The sequence below is a fragment of the Chenopodium quinoa genome, unplaced genomic scaffold (assembly GCF_001683475.1).
Source record: "Chenopodium quinoa cultivar QQ74 unplaced genomic scaffold, ASM168347v1, whole genome shotgun sequence".
NCBI classification, from domain to species: domain Eukaryota; kingdom Viridiplantae; phylum Streptophyta; class Magnoliopsida; order Caryophyllales; family Amaranthaceae; genus Chenopodium; species Chenopodium quinoa.
This window is the reverse complement of record NW_018742931.1, coordinates 205,385-225,112: the sequence shown is the minus strand read 5'-3', so window position 1 is coordinate 225,112 and position 19,728 is coordinate 205,385. Positions and strand designations below refer to the sequence as shown.

The 19,728-nt window shown below is 33.4% G+C and overlaps 1 protein-coding gene and 1 pseudogene across 2 annotated transcripts; one reads left to right on the top strand and one right to left on the bottom strand.

Annotated features, from left to right (window-relative positions):
* Nucleotides 1–317: 317 nt before the first annotated feature.
* Nucleotides 318–7,504, top strand: LOC110728374 (annotated as a pseudogene).
* Nucleotides 7,505–8,129: 625 nt separating this feature from the next.
* LOC110728373 (UDP-sulfoquinovose synthase, chloroplastic) lies at nt 8,130–12,087 on the bottom strand. 2 transcript variants are annotated; one of them, XM_021908023.1, is made up of 3 exons: nt 11,885–12,087; nt 9,715–10,799; nt 8,130–8,964 (listed from the first exon to the last, which is right to left on the bottom strand). In XM_021908023.1, exons 2-3 carry the CDS (start codon nt 10,759–10,761, stop codon nt 8,563–8,565), a joined length of 1,449 nt encoding a protein of 482 aa, XP_021763715.1. In that variant the 5' UTR covers nt 10,762–10,799; nt 11,885–12,087; the 3' UTR covers nt 8,130–8,562. The 2 variants fall into 2 exon arrangements, with proteins under 2 accessions (XP_021763715.1, XP_021763714.1); XM_021908022.1 differs by having other exon boundaries at nt 9,715–10,785; nt 11,885–12,086.
* Between the last annotated feature and the right edge of the window lie 7,641 nt (nt 12,088–19,728).

Sequence of the window (19,728 nt, the reverse complement as noted above, 5' to 3'; positions counted from 1 at the left end):
TGTTTGATACCTCGTTAGCCCTTTTCAAAGAGCTCCTAAACCCGCCTAATATTTAAATATGTTCTTGCAACAAGTAACACCAAATCACACTTGACATCGCCTAGGAGGCTAGGACGCCTAGGATCATAAAACATAAAAAGAAATCCTAGTTCATAGTTCAATGTTTGTAAGTGCAAGTCTAGAAAAATTCCGATCTAAAAACCCAAAACTTTTTTCGAATATCCAAAATCCTAAAATCGGATTGAATACCCGAATTTTCGGGTCAAATCATCGAATTTTCGGATCAGATATTTTTTAATACCTCTAATTAGGGAGGAGATGAAATAATTAATAATTAATAACAATTGCTCTGCTATGTTGACAACATTTCTGCTCTGCTTAGAAGCAGGTCTTAGTGGTTTATGGGCTTCAGTTAGCGAAATTTACTCATTTTATCGCTGAATATTACAAATTTGCCCCAATATCCTGGAGATTAACTTGTATTTTCTCATCTTTTGCTCAATCTCATTTTTTTTGTCTTTTTTTTTTCACCTTTTCTCCTCCAAAAATCTCTCTAGTATGGCTGATCATCAACCCAAAGACTTTAATTCTTCCGTTGGGCAAGATAATGCTGGAATTAACCAGTCTAATCATTCTCAACGTAAGTATTTTATATTGTTTTACTCACCTTAATTCTCACCTTAATCTTATAAAATTATAATAACAATGTGATCCTGCAAATGGGTTTCGGATTATATATTGAGAAATTTGTGGGCTTTTTCTGTTTTCAAATTTATGGGGTTTGATTTTATTATCATTTGTATAAGTTGAATCCAAATATAGAAAACTTAATATTGATTTGGGATCGTAAAATACTTGCTAATTTGATTAAAATAAAAATGATTTAAAATTTGATATTAATTGGGAATTCGGTGAAATTGGAGACTTTATTCCGTTACAATTGACAATTAAATTTTCCATTTACCTGGGATTGGCTGCAAGTGATGAATTTGTAACTGATCTAAATTGTTTGTTTGTTTCTCATTGCTGGGCTTACATTGTATATGCTTAAGGGTATTGTACCACAAATGCCAGATGGTACTAGGGACGAACTCGGAACTCGTTGAAAGGCGCTATATTTAATGCTTAAATTGGATGTTGAGTAGTTTAGCTGTTAGAAACGAGGCATGGAGTTTTTGTGATCTTTCTAAGTGAGTGAAATTCAGTGAAGTTTTAGATATTGATCATGATTTTTGTTATAGGTAGTGGCAAGTAGTAACTATTAGGTCTTATATAAATCTTGTGTTACTTTCTATTCTGATATGGGGCTGGGTGGTTGTATCACATTGTAGATTATTTTTCATTAACCTTGAGACAAAAATGGCAGCTGAAAACAGAAATATCTCTATATGCATCTAGGAGTTTCTTGTAATTTGAGGATGATAAGGATGTGGTGTGCAGAACACAGAGAACAACTCGATCATGTTATTCATTAGAAAGTTATGAGACGACTCTAAGCGTTTAGTGATAGTTTTGCTTAAGCTAGTTGTAGTTTGATTTCTATGTTTATAGCTTGTTTGTCATCTTGATCATTAGGTTCTTTGTCTATGAACTCGGAGACTGCTAGGCCTTCTTTGTATTCATTGCAACGAATTCAGGGAATATGTGAGAAATCCAGCTTTCGATAATGATATTCCATGGAGCTTTAGTTTCCTTTGGTGTTTAATATGGTGCCATTCTGGAACAGGAAGTAATTGGCTTAAGGGAAGTGGGGGTTGGTCACTTTAACTTCTTCTGCGAATTTGTTTTCCATAACACATTAGCACAATCAAATTACTTCACAACCATCAAGATTCTCCGTGGAAGGAATGACCCAATCAACAATTTAGTTTTTGTATCATCATTTTCTACAGATGATGAGTAATGGTAATGGGAAAGTGCTAGTTATTGACTAGAGAAATTAAAAGCAAATGTAGAAGTTAGGCCATGAAAGATGTCAATGCTTAGTTTCAAAAGAAACAAAGTATTGGAGAAAGAAGATTGTGAAGGAGCTAAGGAAACATAATGTGGATGTCAAATTCTTGGAGTAGACCTAGTAAGGGATTTTACATGGAAAAATGACTTTCCAGATGTAGCAGACATTAGTAAAACAAACAAAGCCTAAATCTACTTCATGGTGGCAAGGAATAGATTGTTCTAGTTTCTATAGTTTAGGGGACTATATCTCTATGTGCTCAAATAAGTTTTGGGGCAGACTTTTTTTTTTTTTTTTTGAGGCAAAAGAAACGGAACCTTCATTAAGTAGTGGACAAATTGTCCATTAGTACATACGGTGTTACATCACTAGGACAATGATTAATCCAAATTTGCTCATCACCGAAAGGCACCAATTTAGCTAAATGGTGCGCTACAAAGTTCCCGTTTCGCTTAACATGAGATCAATGAACGGAAGTGAAAAAAAAACAAACTTCTAAGACATCTTCTAGCAAAGAATCCAAATCGGACAGAAAAATAGCAGCTTTAGAGAGGCGAGATATGATGCTCATACAATCAGACTCAAGAATGATGTCCTTGTACCCATATCGATGAGCAAGGCGAGCAGCGAAGAGGATGGCTTTACCTTCAGCTATCTCTGGTGGCCATCTACACTTTGTTCTCCTGGTACCAGCGAAGAGAACCTCACCCTTATGGTTACGAGCAACAGCCCCAGCACCTACCCAACCTTCAACGCAAAGAGATGCATCGCAATTGATCTTGATGATGCCTTCAGGAGGGGCAGAGCAGATAGCAGGGCTCTTCTTCCTTGTGACTACTTTCGAGCCATATATGCGAGTGTTGTACTGGTCATAGTCTGAAACAAGTTGCTGCATTCTCGTTATAACTATGTTGTGAGGAGTCTCCTTGCCATTGAAAACTTTGTCATTTCTTCTAGCCCATATAAGCCTGAGTAATGCAGCCCCCCTTTGTTGCATCTTCACATCCTCTTCACACCATAACTCAAACTGATCCTTAAAATCAGAAGAAGCGCCAACCCCGACCAATTTCTCGCATTTAACCTCCACCCACAGGTCCTTGACAGCTGCACAGTTGAACAACGCGTGATGCATTGTTTCAACTTCATTTCTGCACCACGGGCACTTATCGTCATCTGTCATGTGTCTGAATTTTAGCAGGGCACGCACGGGGAGGGAGTTGGTGCATACCCTCCACAGCAGATGGCGCACTTTAGGTGTGGTTTCCAGCTTAGTTTTGGGGCAAACTTCTAAAACTTGTTTCAGTTTTCATTGATATACAGTGGTTTTTTATTTATTTATTTATTTATTTTTAATTTTAATTATATTTTTTTTATTCTTCTGTTTATTTATTGTGCTTTAAGTCCCGATCTATAGTATCAGTCATATGTTCCAAAGCTATTTCATTGAAAGCTATTGTCGCTTCTTTCTTGCCGTTGTAAAATCTCTACTTTATTACTATATAGGGACTGTACAAACTAAGGTTGTCATACCAAATCATCATGGTGAAAAGCTAGTGGGGATATTACATGATACAGGTTCCAAGGAGCTTGTAATTGTGTGCCATGGAATAAAGTCTATGAAGGTAAGTATTTGCTATCAGAAGTAAGACTGCCTATATTTTAAGTTGAACACCATTGCTATAGAATGCATAACCTATTTCCTAAACATTGCCATTAAAGCCTTTTGCCCTGCATTGCATTTTCTCCATCAATTTTAAGAGACCGCCTACTGGATGTTGTACAGCGGGACTTGTTCTTTTGATTGAGAAGCCAATCATTGATCATAGACAAGAAAGATTGTTATGCCTTGATGTTAATTACTTCAATTTTACATTGTCATTGCATCATTCATGCTTGTGACTCTGTGTTTTCTCCTGCCACAATTGTCATATGTTATTGGTTGTGAAATGCATCGTGGATAATCTTCTAGTATCATGTATAGGCTGTAGATGCAGATAAGCTTATGGTTTTCGTGGCTAAGTTGTGGTAACAGTGTTGTGTTGGGTGGTAAACTGATATGTTCTTGACAGACTTTTTAATATTGAATTGATTTGTTGTTGTGTTTAACTGAAGGAAGCCCAAATTTGTTGGTTATACAATAAACATTCTTTTAATGATGTCAGGAACGCATTCCCATGGTAAGCCTTGCTACTGCTATAGGAAATATTGGAATGAGTGCCTTCCGCTTTGACTTTGCTGGAAATGGGTGAGCCATGTGAACTCGTCATACAACTTGTCTATTCTGACAATAGAATAAAAGAAAGATGTATCCAAAGAATGAAATATTCCCCCTTCCCTCGACAAAATAAGCAGAAATATATCAGCTACAATTATTACACATGCTTTGGGCCTTTGGCAGTAAGAGTAGAAGTTTTTTGTATAGCAATAGCAACTATTAGTGATTTATTTTGTCTGGAAATCTATTGTGGAGATTCTTTGATTCCTGTGAATAAGGTTGTTTTATCTCAATTGCTTCACACAATAATGATAGAAATCTACTCTTATATATCATTTGTTTGAATTGGCTAAAAGCTCACTCTGCATTGCACCCTTCTTAATGCAAAATATTGTTTATATCCTATGCGCTCTACTCTATCAGTCTTCTCAGGTGTTGGAGTTTTTAGACCCACAAAAGCTACATTGTTGAGAGGAAAAATGTTTACAACTGTGGCCTGTGTAGTATACCTTAATGTGGCTTTCTGAATACTGCATTACTCTCTTTTTAAAGCAGGACTTAGATACACAAATGGGGCATGGAAATTTTGGTGCAATATGGCAATAAATGAATCAGTAAATTACTTAATTGGTACATCTGTAGGTCGAATTTGGTAAAAGTTGTATCTACATGACTCATTGATTACTGTGCTCTTTTTGTAGCGAAAGTGAAGGCTCATTTCGATATGGCAACTATCGCAGAGAAGCCGAAGACTTGCGTGCTGTTGTCCAACATTTCCGTGGAACTGGCCATGTCATAACCACAATCATTGGTCATTCTAAAGGTTTATATTCTATATCTAATTTCTAGCCTTGAGTGGTAAGGAAAATTGATATTGGGTATGGGAGGACTTTGCTTTATTGTTACTAATTTGACGAAGCATATATAAAGTCTCCTTATATTTGAGCTACGGAGTTTTATAGAGCACACAATACAGGGTTCGGGAGTACTTTATGGTATGTCACATTAATATAGTATGAATGATTTGCATTGTGTACTGCTCAACAATATGCTTATGGGATTGGAAGTTGCGGATTTAGTAAGTGTTGATATCAGCTATTAGTTCTGCTAAATGGTACCTCCTTCCCTTCCATGTGTTGGTCGTCAATAGTCAACCTTACATTTCAGAGTCTGTGTGTTGGGTTGGGGTGGGGTTTAGTGGGTCGGGTGGGGGGATGAGGCATGAAGAAAGAAAGAAATTAACTTAGTCGACCCGTTATTAGAACATGTAATTATATTGTGGGAAGGCCTGGAACATATTTAAAGAGCATTTGCAACTTATGACTATACTTGTCATGTCTCATGAACTTTCTTTGTTTAAGTCTAATCTATTGGGGTTAGATTTTTGGTTTTTGAATTGCTATGTTCGCTGCTCTAGGCTGCTTACTAGCAAATTTTAAACTGTATCCTAATTTAACTCTGGTATTAAAAAAGGTCCATGCAGGTGGAAATGTGGTGCTGCTGTATGCCGCTAAGTACCATGATGTTCATAGAGTTGTAAATATCTCTGGCCGCTTTGATCTTGAAAAAGGCATTGAGGGTCGCCTGGGCAAGAATTTTCTGGAAAGGATTGAGAGCTCTGGATTTATTGATGTTCGTGGTAAAAGTGGTAAGTTAAGGTTATACAGTGTTCAAAAAAGCTATTTTGTTGCCAACTGTTTTATTTCTTTGTAACTGTAGTCCTGTAATTGCTCATGATACATCTTTTTTTATTTTTTTTCCTTGGTATGACATGCTTCCCACTCCCTATTATGCAAGTTGGAGCTAGATACCCTGTCTTTTAGCTTTTAATACTTGTATGTATCATGTTGTACTTTCAAATCATCGATAGTCAAGTGTTTACAAAAAGTGAGAGTGCATACTCCTTGACTTTCCCAACCATGGGCGACACTGAAATTCACTTAGTGGTGTCTTGTTGCAGGAAAAATCCAGTATCGCGTAACTAAGGAGAGCTTAATGGATCGTCTATCTATGGATGTTCGAGCAGCATGCCACTTAATACCTGAGAACTGCAGGTCAGTTTTGGCTCCGTTTATATCAGAAATCGATTCATAATTTTCACTAAAGGGTCATTAAAGGTTTTGTCTTTCATTACATCAATGTATGCCTTTTGATTTCCTATTGCCTCCTTTTACTTTAATGTGTAATGGACTCTAAGATTCTAGACAAGAGATAGGTTTAATATGCAACTGAGTTTTGAAAGTTTAGTGCAGTGTTGTGACAATGGTTGTAAATCGATATATTTAAGCAATTAGCACAAACTATGGAGAGAGCATGTACTGATCGACTTTCTGGAGCTTAAGTGCTAAGACTTTTCTTTTATTATTTGATGTTGTACAGATCATGAATATGTAAAATCTGTCTACTTACCATTTACCAAATATTATCATCTTTAAAATGTCTGAAAGTGTTGTCAATTTTAGTGGATCCATGCACAAGCTAAATATCTAAGACAACTTGTTACTCTTGCATTGTGCACTGATTAAACTGCTTGTTTACGTTCCTGGATTTGTTGTCACTGGAATGATGGCTATGGTTATCGCGTTTAATTTTGCTTCAGGTATTATTAGAATTTAGGTGTCTTGGTTACTTTGGATACTTCAGTCACATGTGGTTCTCATTACTGCTTCGGGTGGTATAAAGTTTAAGGTTCCACTATCCTCTGTCAAAGACTGGTTGGTGATTGATAGCTCTGCTAATTCAATAGCTCTTCCTTGCAGGGTTTTGACTGTTCATGGTTCCATGGACCAAATTGTATCTGTTAAAGACGCCTTGAAATTTTGATAAAAGCATTACCAATCATGAGCTTCGAATTATAGAAGGGGCTGATCACGAGTATACCTTGCATCAAAAAGAATTGGTACGAGTAGTTCTTGATTTTATCAGATATCAAATTCAATGCAATGACGGGATGAAGCACTCACCATCTCACGTACGAGGTCGGCTTTAATAGTTTTCTTTACATCAGAGTATGCCTAACGCAACAAACACCAGGAGGCAAAAGGGGTCGGAACCTTGAAGACTCTAATACACCAGGATCTAGAATCAGGGAACAATAGTCTATGGCTCATAACCTGTATTATGTAATTTTTTTTCTTTAGGGTAATCCATTGAAACTTTTACACATTGTATGACCTTTTTTTCAAACTTTTCAGGAATGATTGAATTTATAAAAATTACGAAGTCTATTTTTAAGAAACTACCGTTTTCCAAAAAAGATGCATCATTGGAAATCTGTAATTGATAAGAAAAAATCCTTGATTCCTTATAGCCCATTTGAGGTGTTGATAGATTTTACAACTTTTGGCTTAATAGCTTAATGAATGTCAAATTCCAGAATGGGCATTGTTTATCAGACTCAAAAAATGGGTATGGCTGATCAGAAAACAGTGTAACGGAATCGAAACTGCCAGGAGCCTTAAGTCTGCCCACAGCTGCAGAACAGTCAAGGCATAGGTAACATACATCAGGAGAATGTGCTGTTATGTATACAGCATTATTCCAATTGTGCTGTTGATTTGTTCATGACATCAGGGTACTATGGTGTGGAAAATTGGTTCATGCTTGTTTTTTACTTAATAAACTTTTGATCAAGCTTGTTCAAGTGTTCCATGAAGTTCATTAATAACCGAACTTGAACAAGCCAGATTTTTAGCTCTTATCAACAATTCCTAGATTTGTTTGTTACATCCATAAAATGCGTAGTAGAAAGAATAAATATGATCAGAATGTTAGAAAAGATAAAATGCAGTACTAGCACATTAAGTATATAGGTTTTGGTTTGTCAAACCACATAAAGATGTTTCCGGAAAAAAAAAAAAAACCACATAAAGATGTTTCCGACGAAAAAAAAAAAAAAAAAAAAAAAAAGAAACCACATAAAGGTATTATACATCAAAATAATGTAATTAGACATTAGTATGAAGTGAATAACATTATTCAGATTGCGTAATTTATTTGTTCACATACAGCAAGAAAGTGAATACTGCTCAACTCTAAATTGCAGATAATAGAAAATTGGTTCATGTTTGTACTAGAATAACTTTTGATTAAGCTTGTTCACGAGTTGTTCATGAAAACATTTTTCTTTTGCAACGCTATTGAGCAACTGTTTATTTATACATAGAGGGAGCAGGGACAGTAATGTCCACAGCAGTGACCAACAGCAAGCAGAAGCACATTTCTATTAAAGAGATAACCCTGAACTGCTAGCATAAGCTCCACATCTACAGCTTCCTAATTTTCTCTATGTAAGAATAACTTAGTTGACTAAAACAACACCAGAAAAAATATTGTCACAACAAATGATCAGCAAACTCTTGAAAGGTACTCTTACGGTCTTACTCCTGTTAAATTAAGCTCGAAGAGTTTGTGGCTTGACCCCGATCTTTTTCCAGGAGACACTTGGCATAATTTGTTTCGTGTCAACACGATCTTTGTATTGAATTGCAAAATTCAGCACAGAGTCTAGGAGTGAGTCTGATAGAAGGTGTGGTTTGAGACCTAATTCAACGAGTTTAGTATGCTTAGCATTGTAGTAATGCTCCTCTGCCTCGACTCTTGGGTTAGGCACTGAGGTGGTTTCAACACTGAGCCCAAGTTTTTCTCCTGCTTTTGTTACGAGTGCAGCAAGTTCTCTTACTGAAAACTGCTCGGTGAATTGATTAAAGACTCTGAATTCACCAAGTTTTGCAGGGTTTGCAATGGCCAACTCTACACATTGCACTGTATCTCTTATATCAAGATATCCCCTGGTCTGAAACATTTACATGTAAAGAACGTTAGAATGACATCTATGCTAGGATTTCAAAAAGGCTACAAAAAGGAACATGTACAGGTATCATTCTCCTGCTTTCTTGAACAATCATCTCCAATATTCCATTAACTTTGTGGGAGAAGTCAATTTATACTCCGTAAATTCTAGTATCAAACTTAAAATACTTTACGCCTGAAAAATTTCTGTTTGGCTACTAGAAAAAAGACAAAACTCATCATTTGGGGTAAATAAAAGTAATTGTTTAGCACCTATGGACAACAAGATACATTGATTGCTTCCTTAATCAAAAGAAAGCAAACACAGGAAAAGACCGTATTTATGCAATTTGTAGATGACAGAAAGAAGCTTATAACCAACCAAGATCAATCTTTTAGATCTGTTCAAGGTTTTGGCCACTCATCAAGACCGAGAAAGTACCAGAGTCAGGGACTCAAAACCTCTATATATGGAATCCACCAACTGTGAAAATCAAAGATATTTTTTCAAGTATCCAACAGGCTGCATAGTGGTTTAGATCTTGGCAATTAGAACCTAAATGCTAATATGGACTACAGTACCATTATTTCAATATTTAAGGGGGGTTGTGAGCTTAATTTTTATCCTTACATAACCAATTACCTCACGAGAAAATGTTTTCAGACAAGTTAATCAATTCAAAATTTAAAAGCTATTTCATACAGTAGCCTACAAAAAGATAAACACTTATTAGTGAGCAATTCACAGAATTACCTGACCCCCTTTGCCATAGACTGTAAGAGGATGACCAACAGCAGCCTGAACACAAAATCGATTTAATGCAGTCCCGAAAACAGCATCATAGTCAAGTCTGTTACATAATTCTTCATGCATTGCAGTTTCATCTGTCATCACACCATAGACCACACCTTGATTCAAATCAGTTGCTCGAATACCCCAAGCCTTGCATGTAAAAGCTATATTATGTGAATCATGGACCTTGCTCAAATGATAGAAGGAGCTAGCCTGCTTGGGGTAAGGTAAAGTATCTGTTCTACCGTTGTGAGTGATTGTTATAAAACCTTCTTCAATATCAATATTTGGAGTTCCATATTCACCCATAGTTCCCAGCTTTACCAGATGACATTCTTCCCTGAACTCCTTTATGGCAAACAGAACATTAAGAGTCCCAATAACATTGTTCTGCTGAGTGTATACAGCTCTTGAACGGTCAATCATAGAATATGGGGCAGATCGTTGCTCTCCAAAGTGGACAACAGCATCAGGCTCAAATGACTTGAAGGTTTCTGCTAAGAACTCAAAGTCACAGATATCACCAACATGAAGTTCAATTGTTTTACCAGTTAAGGACTGCCAGCGGCGTATGCGGTCTTGAATGGAGGCAATAGGGGTCAAGGAATCAAGACCAAGTTGGTGGTCAAATAGCCGACGAACAAGGTTGTCAACAATGGCAACCTCATAGTTTTTATTGGATAGGTGAAGGGCTGTCGCCCAACCACAATATCCATCTCCACCAATAACCATAACTCGCTTGCGACCAGATGAATTTCCGTTGTTCTCAAAGGAGCTAGTGCCAGATTGAGCTTTAGTTTCCTGGTTTAAAGGTACAGTGGTAGCACGAACAACATATAGTTTTTGTGTTTTAACTCCTTGGTGAACAAGCCTTTTAAATGCTGACTTTGAAGTTTGTGGAGTAAATGACATGGGACAATTTGACAACCCTACGTTCCAACATCTGGAGGAAAGTTTCTCACTTGGAGATACTTTCATGGAGCAAGAAGTTGAAAGTAGATGAGCCATGCTGACAAATGGATCTCCACCAATCTGCAAAAAAAAACCTACAATTAAAGGGGGGAAATTATATGGAGTACTTCATAAGCTAAAAATACACCTCATATTTCGAACAAAATTTCAAAACCAGGAACTCTTGTTCAAGTACATAAATTTATATTTTGTATACATTAAGAGATATATAAAGGATAACATGAAAAATAAATTCCTTCCGGAATTAATAACATGAATTTCAACAATAGTCAAAACTTAACAATAGCATAAGGCAAATAACATTTTGGGACATCCAAAAATTAATACACAATTATGAATGAAATAATTAGTACAGAGTACAAACTGATGCAATTCTCTAACACAAGCAAGTCATCTAGCATGCAGTCATGCACCCTTTAACTCTCTTTATATAGAAACTACTATGGCTCAATTCTCATTTTATTTCGGAGTAATGAGTAACAAATACACCCATAACTCTTAGCTTCATGCCTCAATCCTACTACATCTACCAATATTCATCTACTACAAGGACCCATCTAACCCTATTCAAAATCACAATTCAAGCAGCAAAAATGGAGATTTTGCAAAATTTGAGCAAACTACTAACAAAAAAATAAATTTGATCACTGGAAGTTTCCTAACTTGTTCATGCATACATATTTCGAAGCGAAAAAAACGCAATTTGCCCTCCAATTTATTGAAACCCCAATTGACAATCTGCAATTTAGATGATGAAAAATAGAACCCTTTTTGCAATTCAAAGAACATCCAAAAGAATTATAACATCCCAATAGACGAGCTGCGATTCTATCAATGAAAAAAGAACCCTTTTTGCTATCCAACAACATCCTACGGAATTCCACAATTTCAACCACAAATGTTTACCATTTAGCAGTACAAACTACAGAAAAAACGAGCATTTGGAACCTTTTTCACACAGACAAATTAGCAAACACGTAGCAGGCATAAACAAATGACAACAAACAACTCATAAAACACTGATCTTTCAACAACCCATTACAATTTTAAGTATTCTGAATTCAAGTAACAACACATTATAGCTTAAATTTGTCAAATCAATTGGATTAAAAAGCTTCAATTATGGTATAATTAACAAGTTTAGAGAAAGAAATAATACCTGGTATAGAATCAGAAATCAGAGCAAAATTTTGAAGTTGAGAGAGAGAGTAAGGGGACTTGGGTTGGAGTTTGGGTGATTGAGTAGGAAAATCACATAAATTTCGTAGGTTTTGAGCTTAATTATCTGTAAAAATCGAGTATCTAAGAATATTGCAGGATATTCCTCATATCTTATTTCTTTTCTGGTAAATAATTCCTACGGAGTACATCATCTATTTGTACGTGGTAAATAAGAAAATTCGACTTTTACTACCGATAAAAAGCACTTTGATTTTTGCTATCCATTTAAATTTTTATGGAGTATTTAATTTTACTACCACCAAAAACAAAAAACAAAAAAAAAAAAAAAAAAAAAAAAAAAAAAAAAAAAAAAATTAGATTTTGCTACCACTTGACATTTTTCGTTAGGGTTCCGTTCGTGGTCAGCATTAAATTATTTTTACTTAATTTGCATGTCAAAAAATGTTCCGTTAAGGTATAGGGGTCATTTTAGTCCTAAAAACTCCAAATTGAGCTCGAAATTAGCAAAAAAAAATAACGTAAGTGTCTCGTTTTGCGTGTCTATATATGTTTCGATTTACATGCAACTATTATTTTTGCCACGAAAATTGCTCGGGTAAAATAATAGGGTAGTAAAAGTATGTGATGTTTTTTAGCGGTAGTAAAAGTCAAAATTTCCTATGAACTGTACTACGGATCTTTTGTTAATGTGGCTACTGCCATTTTGATTTAATATATGCTTTTCCTTTCTGTGTCAAAAAAAAAAATCAAAATTTCCTAGTAAATATATATATATATATATATTCTTTTTTTTTTTTTGAGGAATGGTAAAGTAAATTAAAAATTTGTAATCTCAATCCCTTTTTATTTGCCCTAATTTTTTCAAAGTCGTCTCTTAAAGATTGCTCCATATATATAGTCCATACTATTAATGTATGTATTAGGGACTACTACTTTAGGCTCATAAAAATACTTTAGGTCCATCACTTTTCTCTCTCATCAATTCTACTCAACTAATACGTACTTAATCCCTACCTTGTAAAAAAAATACAAGATTACTCTTATATATATATATATATATATATATATATATATATATATATATATATATATATATATATTTATTTATTTATATACACACACACACACTCCCTCCGTTCCTGAAAGTTCGACTCACTTTGCATTTGCACGGTCTCCAATGAACATCTTTAATTATAGATATACCCTCATTAATATGTACATATTTTTTAATTATATGAATAATGTTTGAACAATTACGTCCTTTAAAATATTTATTTATTTATTTACCCTCATTAATGATAATTTTTTTTTCTAACTTTTAAAAATAGCGCGTGAACATTTATACCCTAAATATATTTATTTTCATATTTTCTCTCATTAATATTGTAAATAGCTAAATTTGTGTTGTAAGACTAAACCAAAAGAGATTCGGATATGGTTAGCTATATGGTTAGCTATAGTAAATTAAAGTGAAATGTTTTTATAGAGCAAGAAATTGGGGATAGAGGTAATAATACTAGTAGCTTAGTGGGAATTAAAATTTTAAGGCTTTAGCAACAATTTTCTAAGCTAAACATACATTTGGAAAACTGGAATTAGTATTTGGTTTGTTTAATGTTAGAGAGAATAGAGAGACCTTATTGCTTATTATTTCCCAAACTTTGAAGCTCCAATTTTAGTAACATCTTCCCCTCTCTATACCTCTCTTAATTTTCTGATTTTATAAATTTTGTGGTTGGTTTATTATAACTTATCTTAATTGTAATTTAAACTTGAATTACCCTTATCATTTTACAAAAAATAAATTATAATTAAAATAAGTTTTTAATACGGATAAGTTTTGATAAATTTCAGATAATATAAAACTATATATATACTCTATACATTCGAGTTACCTTTGCTAAATTTATAACAGTTTTATTTGATGCAAATTGAAATGATTGTAGCTTTGCTTCCTATGACTTTTTAAAGTCAGACCTATTATGTTCACCTTATTTTCACTTATTTCATGTCTAATAAGTTCAAATAAGTTAAGTTAAGTTAAGTTCTTGTTTTACTCGAGTTCAGATAAATTTAATTAAGTTTAAATAAGTTCATAATTTCAGATAAATGAAAATCAAATAAATATAACACAACCTAAATACCTAATTATGTTTCATCTCAAAAAAAAAAAAAAAAAAAAAAAAAATTCATTCTTTCCTACCCTAAACCTAAATTATTTTAATATAATAATATTTTCAAAATTCCCCATTTGATTTTAAAATCAAACTACTGCCAGTCTGCCACCACTAGCATAATTAGTTATCAAAACATATCCTTTCATTTTCCTTTTTTAATAAAGATTATTACTCTACCCTTTCCCTTTCCCCACTTCAATTACCTAAATAATCTCCTTCAATTACCTAATTATCGCAACATTCTCCCTTATTCTTCTCTATTAAATCATGCCCCCAAAATCAAACCAATCTACTACTCCCTCTCCTCAAACTCTTACTACCGAAGTTACTGTCGCTTTTCAAAACCCGACAAAATCAAGCGCCGAAATCAGCCCTAACCCTATTCCTCCTCCCCCACCTTCCAACGCTTGCGCCGCATGCCGATTCCAACGCCCAAAATGCGCCGAAGACTGCCCTTTAGCGCCACACTTTCCCGCTCACAAGCACCAACAATTTATCAACGCTTACAAACTGTTCGGCGTAAATAATATCGTCAATACTTTGAATTCCGTCGCTCCTTGGTTACGTGACGACGCTATGACTGCCCTAAAGTATACTGCTGATGCTCGTGCTAAAGACCCTGTTGGTGGTTGCGCCCGTATTATCGTGTCTTTATACGAACGTATCGCCTTTTACAATGAACAACTTGAGGATGTTCTTGCTCAGATTGCTGCTGTTAGAGCCATTGCTGTTACGAATGATGATTTAAATTTGAAGCCTTTCGTTGATGATCAAGTTCAAGTTCGTGAGGAGTTACCGCTTCATATTAGGTTTGTTTTGATTTGTTTCAGTTTTTTTTGGTATATCTTCTATGTCAGTACGAGTAGAATATAAGTTCTTGAAAAGTTGGACTCACTTATTAATTACTTCGTCTTATTATTTATAATTTTAATATGAAATAAGGAGTAATTAACGTGTAAGATCTGATCTTTTGCATTGAACGTGCAAAAGGCAAAAGAAATTAAATGTATATATCACTGTGCAAAAAGCAAAAGAAATGAAATGTAAATATCATTGTGCAAATGAGAAGAGTTTTAAAATGATGAATATTTTTATGTAAATAATTTTCTAATTGAATGTGCTTAAAATTTTAATTAAGTGTGCTATTTTTTTTGAACTTTAATTTTATTATTTACATAATTGGAATTAAATATGCATAATTTTTAATAAAAGTTTCACTCCAATAAATTAATTCCTTTCTAGGCCAAGTATAGTCTATAGCCCTATATAAGCAAAAATTAAAAATTATGTCTTACTCCGTATCTAATTACTGAGTGTGGAAGATTGTTTAGTAAGGGGTTTAGAGGTATTGGCAAAAAATTATAATTTGTTCAAAAGAGTCCTAATTTTGAAATTATAACTACCGAGTACAAAAAAAAAAAAAAAAAAAAAAAAAAACCACATTCACAAAATAACCTATTACCTCCGTTTCATATTATTTGCAACTTTGGAATATTTTATATCTTACAAATAATTCCCTAAAATTGCAAATAATATGAAACAAGGTAGTAAAACAAATGAATTCAAGCGAAGAGTTTTTATGGTGGTACTCCGTATTGGCTTAGTAAAGTTAAAGTGTCTATCTTTTCTAATAAAGTTCCATAGTTTTGAGGACTAGTTGTCATATTTAGGGTGTATTCAATTCATCTGATTTTTATTTATTTGAACTTATTATACCTAATTAAAATTTATTTCAGTTGTAATTTGAACTTGGTAACCCTTATGAGAACTTATTTTTTCTAAATTGAAAATATAACTTATATCCATATTAGCCGTTAATTTAACTAGTAATCATTATTAATCCTTATCAAATTTATCTATTTTATTTGAACTTATTGGCCCTTTTTGAACTTATTAATTTCTTTATATATATATATATATATATATATATATATATATATATATATATATATTTAAAATATATATATTTAAAAAAAAACTCAACAATCTTGAAATGTGTATACAGTACTTACCCAAAAAATGAGCATTTTTGCATTAAAATTAATCCAGCAATGCTTATAATTTTATTTTATTTTTTGATATAAAACACTTACAATTTTGAAGTTAAAAGAAATGAGAATTGGTGTAGAGAGTTGCAATTAGACAATTTTGTCTAATGTCTGATGTGTTCAATTCAATTACTCCCATAGGATTTTGAAGGGTAAACCTTTCTTCTTTTGCTTAGTTTTAAAAGTTTACTTTTGGGGGGCGAAGGACCTTACTATATCACTCAGATTTTAAACGTTTAAGGGCTGCGTAATATATTCCTTTCTAATTAGAAATATTTTATTTGTAAATTGAAATTGGTTAGCGCTTTTTAACCCTTGTTTGGACTTATTAATTCTTACTAAACTTACCTACGCACTACATTGATGCATTTTTGTGTTAGCTTGAAAATCTCTAGCTTGTTACGTTATGGAGGAAAATAGTTGGAGTGTAATTTGTTCTTAATGCACAATTTTATAGGTGCGTTTCATATAATAGGTTTTAAATCGATAGAGTCTATGTGAACTTGTTCTAATCAAATACTTTATGTAATTGGATTTGCTTGATGATTATCTACATTTTTTATGTGTAAATAATACATTTTCTTCCTAGAAATTAACTAGTTAGCTAATAATATAGTTCACATCATATCATATATATGTGTATGTTGCAGTGATCAAGTATGTTCTTATGAAGACATCAAACCAGATCTAAAGGATCTAAAGAGAAAACGAATAGCCTGAAGATTCTAGGGGGGCGAGGAGGAGAAGATAGAATTGAATAATTAGCAATTTTAATTTCTCGATCTCAAATCTTTTTACTATCTCTGTTAATTTTAAGTTGTAACAAAGGAATTTTTTATATCTCACAACTAATACTACACCCTTTTGTTGCAACTAAAAATTAATGGAGGTAGTAATTAATACAATTTTGGTTTTGGTTTATATATTAGAAATAGAAGGCGAAATAATACCTTCAAATCTCTTCCCTGGCCATATTATATGCGCACTTTTAATTTTGTTCCCTTCCTTTTTCTACAAATTCCCCTATCTAAAAATCCCTGTAAAATTATACATGTATTTGAGATAAACACCATGTAATTTGATATAGTGTTTACTGTATCTGCATTTCTTATGATGATAAATAAATATATATAAAATCTCATTTATGTGGATTCTTATACGAGTACATAGTATTTTGTAGTATATTCATATTTTTTTTTTAGAGGGGTTCCCTGACGATACTCAAGACTCGTGATTAAACCACATTTGCATCAATGTCATTTTGGTTCCCGTATTGCTATACATAGAAAAAATAAAAATAAGAAAATTGCAGATACCATTACAGAAAAAAAGACATTATATATTTTGATGTTGATGTTAGATGTAGAATGTAATTTTCCAAGTGTTTTGCGTAGAAACCTTTGACATGTATAGTTTCAAAATTAATTGAAACACTCATCTATTTTGGGTGAAATACTAACAAGATGTACAAGAATATCTGAATATTAACATATGATGGATGTACACCATATCAAGTATCAATCAATCCCTCTATCAAATTGGTAAAAACTTTATTTAGTGTGAGAATAGTAAGCATTGATCTAGGATTTAATTGGATTATACATTGAAAATGAAGTCTAATTGTGTTAGGGTTACCATGTATTCCAAACTTTATACGAAGTATGAGTTTCGTTATATCCTTTATATACTAGTCTCTCTATCCCTTTTTGTTTGCATCAAGGCCATGAGCTCACTTTTATGAGAGCTCTTGGGTTATATGGTGCAAATAATAAGGGATAGAAGGAGCAATAGAGTATTTAGTGCGTGGTGATACGGTCATATGGATTGTGTACATAATTTGAACCTGTAACCAAGTTAACGCGCTTAAGTACTAACACTAAGCAATGTTATGTTTCCTCCGTTTTTTAATACTTGCAACACACAGTTTTTCACTTTAATTAAGTAAAGTGGGTTTCACATGCTTTAACACAATAGGGTTAAAAGATTGTTAGAGTATAATTAATTGGGCCACTAGTTTTAAATAAGGGTAATGATACAACTTTTACTATCACAAAAAAAAATTCAATTATAGTATGTTATAGGTATTATGACAATTCTATTTTGGGAAAATAGGTATTAAAAAACAGAAGAAATATTTCTAAGTTGAATAGGATGTTAAAAAAAATTAATATGGGTTTGATCTAGCCGATGCTAGAGACAACTGTTTTTAGGCTACTAAGTCTAGAAGCTAAAACTAAGGCTTTAGTGAACCGTGAATTATATTCAACCTTAATCATGTTGATCGTTGGCAATGCAGGCAATCAAATACTACTTGGAATCAACTTCTCCTTCTCGGGCCTTTTGCCAAGAGTTTGGGTGGGTATTTACTAATTAGTTTACTTGGTAGTCTATGCATTTTAGGCTGAGTAGGTCTTAAAGGTCCAAATATTAAAAATGGCTCTAACATTAATTTTAATGGAAAACTAGATAATACCTGAGCCATACTCATCGGTTTTTATAATTAATACGGAGTAATAATTGAAATATAGAAGTCTCTCTCTATATAAATATAAGTTAATAGTCAACCATAAATAATAAGCAAATATTTTGATTACTCATAACTAAGAATAAGTTGACCTTTAAAGTATATTTTTTATATAGGTCAAATGAACCAAACATGTCACTTTTTCCTATTCAACCACCACCTGGCCACCAATTGACTTTTAAGGGGGTTGATTTATATTTGGTTGTATTCAGGGGGTGGGTAGGTTAATTTGTTGACAGGCCATTCAGGTAGGGAGGGGAGTTATTTTCGGTTGTGTTGAGGCAGCGCAGGGAGGGGGGAAAGGTATCTAGGATGTGGGTTGGTCTATGAGTCAAGGTGGGGGATTGTCTGCGAGAGAAAAGGGGGTCGAGTAAGGAGTTTTGTTTTTATTTTTAACATAGATGCGAACCAATCAAATTATGACACATGGCATACCCAAACAATCGGTTAACCCCAAAACGAATAGGTCATAACTCATTTTTGAAACATCCTCTGTAAAAGTCGACTTAATTTAGTTTATCAAAAGATTGCTTATTCTAAGCTAATCGTGCAAAGGTTTGCTTATTTTTGACAATTTTTTCAATTTTACTGTTTTAATACAATATCATTATTGATTTATGACAAAATTCTTAGGATATTTTACATAGAAGGCAAGAAATAATCAATTTCTAATGTCCTTAACCTTAAGTGCATGATGATTTATGTCCTAAAGTGTTTGATACGAATCTACAATAACCAAAAATACAAATCAAAGAGATTTGTATGATTTATTATTAGACAATAATGTGATTAATCAATAATTAAATAATTAAAACTTAATTATAACGATTGAAGGGCCGGGTCAATACTTTTCACTTTGAGAATAAAAGAGAGATGGATGAAATTAGAACCGTGATTTTTTGTCACGTTAATTCTTAATGTCGTGTCAAAGGACCAATCCATGATTGCATTATCACATACATTATAAATACTACATGGAAATGACAAATTTATATATGTCTTGGTCACTCCAGTGTAAATCACTAACATTTTCCTCTTCTTTATTCCAATATACTAAAATCTCTTTTGATCA